Source organism: Prenolepis imparis, unplaced genomic scaffold, assembly GCF_030444845.1.
Source record: "Prenolepis imparis isolate NDT839.2.m4 unplaced genomic scaffold, iyPreImpa1.0 SCAF_9, whole genome shotgun sequence".
Taxonomy (NCBI): Eukaryota; Metazoa; Arthropoda; class Insecta; order Hymenoptera; family Formicidae; genus Prenolepis; species Prenolepis imparis.
This window is the reverse complement of record NW_028141167.1, coordinates 9576936-9588126: the sequence shown is the minus strand read 5'-3', so window position 1 is coordinate 9588126 and position 11191 is coordinate 9576936. Positions and strand designations below refer to the sequence as shown.

Below are 11191 nucleotides of genomic sequence, written 5' to 3'. Positions count from 1 at the left end.
ATAAACAGTATAATCTCGAAAAAGATAATCTTAGCATTCATTTGCCTCTAAGATATTTTTAGGATGCAAATGTCTCTCGAAAAAACGACATGAAATTCCAGTTTCTTCTCCTCTTGCTTTCAGTTTTCGTATTCATATTGTTACTTGTTATGTAGCAATTTTGAGATGAACGAATAATAATACTACTGAATCAATGATAATAACGTTTTTATTTATTGCTTTACAAATTAAGCTTTGTTTAAGAAGTTTTTATTCTTTTTTAAATTTATTTAAGCAATTTTTATTAACAATTAAGGTCGTAATTATCAATTCATTTGTTGTCAAATTTATTGAGCTTTTAATATCAATAGATGAATATAAGATAGACATAAAATATTAATCAATTAATTTTTTTCATTTTTAAATTATTTTCAAATGAAAAAATGGAATGAAAAATTATTCAAAAATATATTCTGAAATATATGTTTAGTAATTTAATAAGGCAATTCACTTAATTGCGTTAAATATTCGAGATATATTATTGTACATTTATGTATTGTAATGTATATTATTAATTATACATTTTGAAATTGTCGATAAAGATTTTGATTTTGTCAATATCATTATAATTTCACGAACACATTTTGTTGATGTATGATTATTATTTGCGGTAATTTATTTAGAAAGGTGAAGAGTTGCTTTCATCGTAATCTCGAGTATGATCACGACTATGGAAAATATAGAGTCGCGAAAGGTTGCCATTTAGAAACAATTATTTTTTTTGTTTGATGCATCTTGTCAGAGAATGTAATATTGCAACATCTTTCTTACATCTCTTTCAACAACATAAATAGATCTTATTCCTTAGATACTATTTATTTGAAAACAACTTGTAAAAACAAATATTTATATATCCAAAATATTATATTATATTATAATTGCATCAATATTTCAAAATTAAACAAATATTATTAAATTTGTACAGACAAAAAATTTTGCAAATTAAAAATTAAAACGTAACATTAAAAAATAATTCTGCCATTAATAATAATTACTTTTTTAATTATATTTATCTAAGGTTTCAGATCAATATGTTCGAATTTTTGAAAAGATTAGATTAATCGTTTCTTTACTCTTTTCAATCTCCATTTGTTTCTTATGCGGTATTTCTCTCTATCTCACCTAGTATGAGGTTTCTTTATCCCACCAGCCGTCCGGGTTTCTTCTGATCCACCACTTTCTCAGTTCCTCGTAAATCAGAATGATGATAGCGTATGGTATTCCGGGTAGCCACCACTCCAGTTTTAGAGGGTACGTCTTCAGGATGCGGTCCATGTAGGGCGCGTAACACACCAGGCAGGCCAAAATGATCTCAAGGAGCAGACCTAGATTCAGAGTCCAGTTGTTCATACCTTGGCGCAGCAATGAGTTGCGACGAGTCTTGCAGACCATCGCGTTTGTCAATTGGACGATCACGATGCTGACGAAGAAGGCGGTATGGCAGGTGTATTCGAGAATCTTGCGTTGCTCGTAGGTCCATTCTTGACCGAAACTGTCCTCCAGGTCGTTCACTGCTGGACTGTCCCACTGCGGTCTTAGACCCAGTAATCGTTTTGGTAGAAAACCATGTTCCGCCATTACCACGAAATAAGTGAAGAAACCCGCGCACGCCTCGATTACGCCAATCTGGCCGTATGCCATGAAAATCAAACGTCGGCTGACTAAATGATCGCTGTGAGGTATCCTAGGTTTTCTGAGAAATTAATAAGAAGAGAGAGAGAAGAGATAAAATTAGATAATTTAATATTTAGGTGTATCTTATTTGACATTTAATTTCAGAGACATTTTTATGTAATTTAAATCTTGAATTAAATTTTGATTAATTTAAATTTATTCTGAATTAAACGAAGAATAGAATTTTTAAGGAGTTTTGTAAAATCTTAAATGTTTATAACTTAAAAATACTACTAATTCTTTAATATCGAAATAAATTTTGTTTTTACATTTGATACATAATTTAATACCTCAACATAATGTCTGATTCAGACTTTTCGTAAGCTAAAGAAATCGCGGGCCACATATCCGTTCCCAGATCGATGCATAAGATACAAATCACGCCAAGTGGCAAGGGAATTCCGAAGACGACAAACGCTAGAAAAGGCGTTATTTCCGGCACGTTGCTCGCTAACGTGTACGCGATGCTCGATTTCAAATTGTCAAAGATCCGTCGGCCTTCTTCGATGCCTGTCACTATGGATGCGAAATTGTCATCCAATAATATCAAATCCGCCACCTGTTTGCTCACATCGGATCCTGACAATCACAATTAAAGTTAGATCACGTGAGATGGTGCGATTGTTGACTAGAATTAAAGAATTCAAACGCGTGATTCTCTTTGAACTCTGATAAATTTTCAATGATACTTTCTCGCATCTTAATAGAGACATTTTTATATCTTCTGTGCATCTATATTTTTATGAAAAATACAAATTAACACCTGCGATGCCCATGGCGATGCCGATGTCGGCCTTCTTCAGAGCCGGGGAATCGTTGACACCGTCACCGGTGACCGCAGTGATCAGATGCAATCGTTGACAGCTCTCAACGATCTGTAGTTTCTGCACTGGCGACGTTCTAGCGAAGACAATTTCCTGATATCTTTTGATCAGCTGGTCCAGCTGCTCCGGTAATAGATCTCGCAACTGGGAACCCGTCACTACGATGTGGCGTTTTCTGGAATCGTTGTTGGGACTGTCATTGTCATCGTGGTCTGTGATGATGCCAACGTACTTGGCGATTGCCTTGGCGGTGTCGGGATGATCGCCGGTCACCATCATGACCTTGATGCCGGCGCGACGACACTTGTACACGGCATCAGGAACAGTTGGCCGCGGTGGATCCATCATGGAGATCAGGCCGATCTAAAGAATGAAATACATTCCGTTAATTAAGAAAATTTAAATTAAAGATAAATTAGAATTTTTTTTTTCCAAGAATTAGATTAAAAATTTTTAGATAATATCAATATTCATACAAAAAAGTTTAATCCTCGAGATATTTTTAAGTACTAAAAACACTTCTGATCTTAAAAATCAGATTTCATTTCCTAAGATTTTTAAATATTCAGTCTTTCGGTTTGAAATATTTCTTGTTGCAAAAATAAGATTTTATTATTCAAAGACTTTTTATGTTTAGGTTTTATAATAAAAAATTGTTTCAAAATAAAAAATTTAAAGTCCACGCTTAGTAAATTTGTTAAAAGGATGCGAATTGAGATACATACTAATCTCAAGTTTTCAAGCGGAAAATTCGGAGTATCGGCTTCAAAGTGATAATCTACGGGAAAGATTTCGGTCGAGAGTTCGAGATCGGCAAAGCCGAGAACGCGTTCTCCATTGTTCGCCAGAATGTAGCAGGATTTTGTGTACGCTATTCTTGTCTCCTCGTCCAGAATCTTAGTTTCGTTACCGAATGCCACAGTTGAGCAACGCTCCAAAACTCGTTCGGGAGCACCTTTGAAACACACGAGATGTTTGCCGCGAAAGAAGTGCACGTTCGCTTGGAACTTGTCTGTCGAATTGAAGGGAATCTCCAATATCTAAAAATTCATTTAAGTCTCATATCATAAAAATATTAATAACCATATATATATAAATTTTTTATTTTAATTGCGTAGGATTTATTAGGATTAATTATAACTTAAAAATTCTAAATTAAAAATAAAATTTATTCAAATAAATCGAAAAGTCCAATTTAAAATCTCTTTGAATTAAATTGAAAATGAAAAATTAATAAAATCTATTGAATTACATTTAAAATTTAAAGAGCTGACATTTGTTATATATTTTAAAAATATTTACAATTATGATATTTTAAATAATAATTTCAATTTCTTGCGCAATCGATCGGGCATGTTCACCTTGACATAATCCTTCCTGAAGGAATTAGCTCCCCCTTTCACGAGGATCTCCATGCATCTCAGCAAAGCCGCGTCTGAAGCATCTCCCAGGATCTTCCTTTTATTCAACGCCAAAAATTTGTCTTCATTTGGCATCGGTGCCCATTGCGCGCGATTACAGAGACTCGTCACTCTGGCTAAATTCTCAAAACCCGGGCTGCTGGCATATTTCCGCCACGTGTCCGACGCCATCACCTCGCACAGCTGGCCGTCGTACCACACGTGTCGTACCTGAAGTCGCGCAATCGCATGATGAAAGAAATTCGATCGTACACTCGAAACATTAAAAGATGGATGTCGAGGCGAGAGAAACGTTGATTACATAAAGAATAACACACCGTGCAATCTTTACTCGTTGCAAAGAGAAACATATTCAAAATAAAATATAGATAAAACAAAACGCAGGACTAGTAAAAAATTGTGTCTACTGTATAAGAGTGCAGTAAAAAAAATAAATAAGACGTGAATGTGTGATAATTAATCTAATAGAATATTAATTGATTACAAATATAATAGAATAATTATATAACATAAATAAAATATATGTTAATCGTAATATGTAAATGATAAAGAATCACACATAGATATATTTCTGCAAAAGATTTTTTCAATATAAAAAAAAAAGAAAATCGATCGTACAGTCATCTTATTTTGCGTGAGGGTGCCGGTCTTGTCGCTGCAAATAACGGCGGTGCATCCCAGGGTTTCGATAGCCTCGAGATTCTTTACCAAGCAGTTCTTGTTGGCCATCCTCTTGGCGGTCAAGGTCAGACTGACCGTCATCGTGGCGATAATGCCCTCCGGCATGTTCGCCACGATGATGCCGATCAGAAACACGACCGAGTCGACCCAATTGTAATTCATTGCTACGGATATGGAGAAGAACGAAACCCCTAGAAAGACGGCCCAGCACGAGATTATTTTCATAAAACGATGAATCTCCTTGGAGAGCGGCGTAGGTCGAGATGATAGTCTCGAAGTTAGCTTGGCCACTCTTCCCATCACGGTATGATCGCCGCAAGCCACTACAACGCCTTTTCCGACACCTTAAATAAATGACGACTAACTTGACAATGGTGAAAATTTATTTGAATCGAATAAAAACTTTTAGCGGTGTAAAAATTGCCCAGCGAAATTTTTTAGATTAATTATTTAACACACTTCTTAAAATAAAATAAAAAATAAAACAATTTAATTGAATAAAAAATTTATCAACATTCTGTATATGCTTTGTGCTATATGTGCTTGTATATTTTTACAGATTCTCTTTTTTTCTCCTTAAATTGCATTTTATTTTAGTAAAAAGCTTTTATTTCTTTATACAGTACCTTCCACGATGTTTGTGGAGAAGAATACCATATTTTTCGCGTGAATAATATTTCCGGTTTGAGGAATATTAGCTGTTCGTATCAATGGTATCGATTCACCCGTAATCGATGCATTGTCGACCTTCAAACCTTCGTTAAAACGAAAAGTATTTAATTAATGAATTAAATAAATATTTAATTAAACGACAAAATTTAGAATTTTATGCTATATATACGGTATACTATATTAAAGCGAAATTCTAGAAGAGTTGGTTAATTCTTTTGTATTGCGATATTTTATCAATAATTAGAAGAATATATTAATTCTTTAAAAATTGAATTTCTTCAATAATATACAATTTCGCGTTTATATGTATATATGTTTTTTCCAAATAATACTTCTCTATCTTTTTTCGATAAAAGATTGAATAAAACGAGAAATCGACGCGAGTGTCGATCGAACGAGGAGAAAGGAGATTCTTGTTTTTTTATTCACAAGGAAACAAGAAGTCTCATGCTGTCTGTGTGGTGGCAGAATCTCACCTCATCTCACCTTGACATTCCAGGATTCTAATATCAGCGGGCACCCGGTCACCGGTCTCCAGCAGGACGATGTCCCCGACCACCAGCTCGGTCACTGATAGCTCCTTTTTCTCGCCGTCTCGCAAAACCTTGGCCCATTGCGGTACCATTTGCAAAAACGAGTCCATGATGCGTGAGCTCTTAAAGTCCTGATAATAACTAAACATGCCGGTAACCAGGATCAGCAGGATCAGGACCAGACCAAGCCAGAGATGATACTCGGACGCTTCACCGTAAGTTTCCAACTCCAGAAAATAATTGCCAAAGCATAAAGTCGCAGCCACCTTGAAATTTGTCACATTTTGATGAATCTTTGAAAGTCTTTCTTTAAACTTTAGATTTAATTTTTACATAAATAAGATTTTTACAAAATTAAGAAATATATTTATATAATAAGAATGCAAAAAAAAATAAAAGAATAGAGATGAGATATAAAGATTATTTCAAAAAATAAAAATTTCTGTGACTCTTAAACAATGCGCGAGACAAGGAAATTGCCAGAAATATATTTGCCAAAGATATTTTTTTTATTTCAATTTAATTTCTTTCTTCTAAATTTAATTTCTTCTAAAAATACGCGCTTGCATGAGATAGTTGAAAATTTCCGAAAATTGTCACCCATGTTAGCAAAGCGAATCCTCCGCAGCAGTGATGCAAAATCTTTAGGATCTCCGAGGGTCTCTTCGGCGGGGTCAGTGCATTTAGTCCTTGATCTCGCAAACGATCTTTCGCAATAATCGTTGATAAACCCTGTGTAGGATCCACTTGCAGACTTTCCAATAGATCCTCTGCTGGTTGAATATGCACGTTTGTGTCGATATCTCGGCGAAGAGCATCCAAATCGCGATTGTATTGTCGCTGCGATTTACATAAAAATCGCCACATATTTCAAACCGCGAGTAAAATCATGTATTAAAAATAAAATGTCTTTAAAATTTAATTAAATATAAAAGAGTACATATTGTCAAAATTAAAATATGCATCTTTAAAACGTGTAATGAAACAGACACGTGCGTGAAGTTAAATCGTAGCAAGCTTGATAATCGATTTGTCTTCAATTGCTATCTTCTGGAATCAATGAAAAGAAAAGAAAAAAAAAGAGAAAACCTTTTACTTTTTTCTATTTTATCATAAATTTGTTAAATAATTTAATCGATAACATAATGAAATGGACACTATTCTTATGCTTAAAAATACACAAAATGATACAAAATTAGCAGAATAAGAAATTATAGAAAAATTATTTTTATATAGATTAAAAATATTTTTATATTTTTATATTTTAACATTAACACACAATTATTCATTTAGTTGTCATAATTCTTATGAATAATAATTTATTCATTTTTATTTCGTTCAAATAATTTGAAGTGAGACACATTTACGATAGAAGTTAATTAATTTAATTAGGAGATTTTTTTTCATTATCTATGAAAATGTGCATTATTTATTGTATTCTATTCATTTATTCATGTTAGTTGCATAACAGTTATACAAAATATTGCGTCTTTTTTTCCTTAAAAAATAGATATCTTAAATTTAAATATAAGAATATATATATATAAGGCGATATATCTGCACACAGAGAAATTTTCTCTTAGAATACCTTAAAAATTACCTTAAAAATTATGATAATCGTGGGACAATATAGTATGGAAAAAATTTTATGAGAATTTCTCTGATTAATATTTATCACAATATAAATAATAATATCTATTACAATAAAATATAAAATATGTTTGATTAATTTTACTATGCAGTTTAGTAAAATTAAATATGTTTTATATTTTATTGTGATAGATATTATTATTTTTATTGTGATAAATATTAATCAAAGAAATTCTTATAAAATTCTTTCCATACCATGTTGTTCCACGATTATCACATGATTTTCAGGATAAATTCTAAGAGAAAATTCTCTCATTGTCAGTGTAGATATAAAAGATATATGTCGCTATTATATATATATATATATATATATATTACGTAAGATATAAATTATATAAAAATTTTTAGATTTATATCAAATAATAAGTAATTAAGAAATTAATATAATATATAAAATATTATTGTTATTTTAATAATTATTTAATATTTAAATTATTTAATATTTTAATAATTTCAATAATTAATAACTATACATAAATAATTAATAATCATATAAAAAATCTTTACTACATATTATACAATTCTCATTATTAAAATAAAAGAAAACAATTTTATTTCAGAAAGAACGTACAAATAAAATTCGTATGTGCATACGCGCAATAGCGCGAATACACTGGTCCGCTACAATCTTTCTATGCCACAAATAAGAGTATGATCGCGCCATCTCTTGTCAAATAAACTCACACTAATCGCCCTGCTCGATCGATCGGCGACAAACGTTTCCTATTTTATTGACCGCGCAAGTTTTTCGCTCCTCGCTATCCGGCGACGTTTGCGCGGCGCCACTGGGCAAAGACCCGCTGTCCAGAGTCAGACGGCGTCTTCTCTACGCAGCAGCAGCAGCAGGAGAGGCACGCGACTTTTGGCCAATCTGTTCCGCGATTGTCCGCCATTATATAGCGCCGTGGCAGCGATACTCGCTATACTCCGGTGAGAAGAAGTGCGCGACGCGACGCTTACCGACGCTCGGCGTCGTCGAGCGAGTCGAGCGAGCGAACGAGCGAGCTGGCTGGCGAGCGAACAAATCGGGGGAGTAACCAGCCGTGAGTTGCCCGCGCGAAAACAAGTACGCCAACGTTCCCCCGTGGCTTTTCCGAGTAGAGTTGCGAGCGCCGAGGGAAGGCGGGCCACGCCGTCGTCGAAGCGGAGGAGCCGCTGCTGAAAACATGGAGAATAGACCGTCGCCGCTGCGCTCGCGGCGCGTCTGCCGTTTTTGCCTGACGGAAGCAGAGCCGTTGAGCTTCATCTACGAGCGCGACCACAACAAGCCGTTCCAGGTGCCGCTCACGTTGCAGATCATGTCCTGCGTCGCCATCGAGGTGAGTGCCCCCCCCCTCCCCCTGCCCCCCCCTGATATATAATCTCCTCCGCGACATCGAGTCGATATCTCGATTTTTTATGACCGCGCTTTTTGCTGTCCCAAGTCTCTCATCCCTCTCCATCCTTATATCGAGAATTTCGAATTTAGAAGCGATGAATGAGAATGAGATAGGGGGTTATACGAGTCGAAGGGGGGTGTTTGTTGTGTTGGGAGGGAATAGAGGATTGAGACTGCGTGGTGACATCGGTAACGTGGACAGTAAAATTGCCGGCTGATCTGGCGTCTTGACGTCAGAGTTTACGAGGAGAGGACGCAACGCATGATCGACTCTTCCCGCGCTAAATTCTTTTTATCTCCTTTATCTGGATGTACTCTTATTTGTTCTTCTCTACCTTGCATTTAGAATTCTTCATGAAAGTTTACATTAGTAAGTAAACAGTTTAAAAGTAAAAATGTTTATTTTATTCAATGAAATTTTTATAATTTTTATAAACTAACCTTATTTCTCACTGGTCCTGTTAGTAAAGTATATTATTTTTATTATTCATGTGTTTTTTAATTCATTTTATTTAATGAATTTTTATAACTTTAAATTGAGCACCGATTTAATGATAAAATATATTTATTTATTCATATATTCATCGCTTTAATACTTTATCTAATAATTTGTTAATGAGATATTTTATTTATTCTTATAAGTAATTTAAACCATGCATATTTCTTACATTTTATTAATGTGTGTTTACTATTGTATATGTATCTGTTAATTGAATGCTGCAATCTCATTTATTCATATATTCATCACTTTATGATATATATTTTTTATATCGAAGTGTGGATATTGAAAATTTGCGCACAATAAATAGAAAATCATATTTACTTTATCTAATAATTTGTTAAAGAGATATTTTATTCATTCTTGTCTCTAATAATTTAAACCATGCATTTCTTACATTTTATTAATGTGTGTTTGCTATTGTATATGTATCTGTTAATTGAATGCTGCAATCTCATTTATTCATATATTCATCACTTTATGATATATATTTTTTATATCTAAGTGTGGATATTGAAAATTTGCGCAATAAATAGAAAATCATATTTACTTTATCTAATAATTTGTTAAAGAGATATTTTATTCATTCTTGTCTCTAATAATTTAAACCATGCATTTCTTACATTTTATTAATGTGTGTTTGCTTTGTATATGTATTTGTTAATTGAATGTTGCAATCTCATTTATTCATATATTCATCGCTTATGATATATATTTTTTATATCTAAGTGTGGATATTGAAAATTTGCGCACAATAAATAGAAAATCAAATTTACTTTATCTAATAATTTGTTAAAGAGATATTTTATTCTTTCTTATCTCTAATAATTTAAACCATGCATTTCTTACATTTTATTAATGTGTGTTTGCTATTGTATATGTATCTGTTAATTGAATGTTGCAATTTCATTTATCTCTATATCATTTTTTAACTGCTGTATATGTTATATATTTTACTATATTTGATTATTGATATACTATATTTGATTATTGAAATGATACTTGATCTTTAATATGATATTGATTTGATTTTTGATGTATAATTTAATGAAATCTCAATAATATAATTGATTTTTTAATTTTTATAATATTTGTATAAATTCTTATATTTTATATGATATATATGATGTGTAATTTATATATACATAATTTTTTAAGAATTACACATTCGTATATTCTATACATATTATTTATTTACAATTATAAAAAATTTTATCTAAATAAAAGTTTTATAAGGCAAATAGGAATTGTAGATGAAAAGAAATTATAACTATTATTTCTTTTCATCTACAATTCCTATTTGCCTTATAAAACTTTTATTTGATATACTAAATTTGTTTTTACACATAAAATTAATTAGATTTATTTTACTCCATTGATTTGAAAAGATATTTTATTTGGAAAAAATTGTAAGAGAAATAACATAATATGTATTATATCTAAACAAAGATCATTTTCTTATTTAATCATTAAAGAATAAAATAAATAATAAAATTTTTTATTTATTTTATTCTTGAATGATTAAATAAGAAAATGATCTTTGTTTAGATATAATACATATTATGTTATTTCTCTTACAATTTCTTCCAAATAAAGTATCTTTTCAAATCAATGGAGTGAGATAAATTTAATTAATTTTATGTGTGTATTATACACATATACAGTTTTAATATAATTCTGTACGTTTGTATATTATATATCACATAACTTTAAATTTATAAGCTTTACGAAATTGATATGCTCAGCAATGAAACCTCTCCTACATCTCCTGAAATTTATAAGCTTTACGAAATCGATCAGCAATGAAACCTCTCCTGCAT

At 32.1% G+C, this 11191-nt stretch overlaps 2 protein-coding genes across 2 annotated transcripts in view; one reads left to right on the top strand and one right to left on the bottom strand.

The window, feature by feature from the left end:
• Positions 1–11191, top strand: part of LOC145940661 (uncharacterized) — a 96172-nt gene that overhangs the window by 78939 nt on the left and 6042 nt on the right. Inside the window, exons 3-4 of the mRNA XM_083046056.1 lie at positions 5811–6059; positions 8055–8813. Coding sequence (XP_082902182.1) covers positions 8661–8813 — 153 coding nt within the window. The 5' untranslated portion in view covers positions 5811–6059; positions 8055–8660. The remainder of the gene's footprint in view (positions 1–5810; positions 6060–8054; positions 8814–11191) is intronic.
• On the bottom strand, positions 1162–8387 carry LOC145940981 (sodium/potassium-transporting ATPase subunit alpha). The gene is made up of 10 exons (XM_083046689.1): positions 8292–8387; positions 6445–6684; positions 5798–6110; positions 5266–5394; positions 4577–4983; positions 3899–4168; positions 3263–3577; positions 2477–2900; positions 2004–2292; positions 1162–1732 (listed from the first exon to the last, which is right to left on the bottom strand). The coding sequence occupies exons 1-10, from the start codon at positions 8385–8387 to the stop codon at positions 1162–1164; spliced, it is 3054 nt and encodes a 1017-aa protein (XP_082902815.1).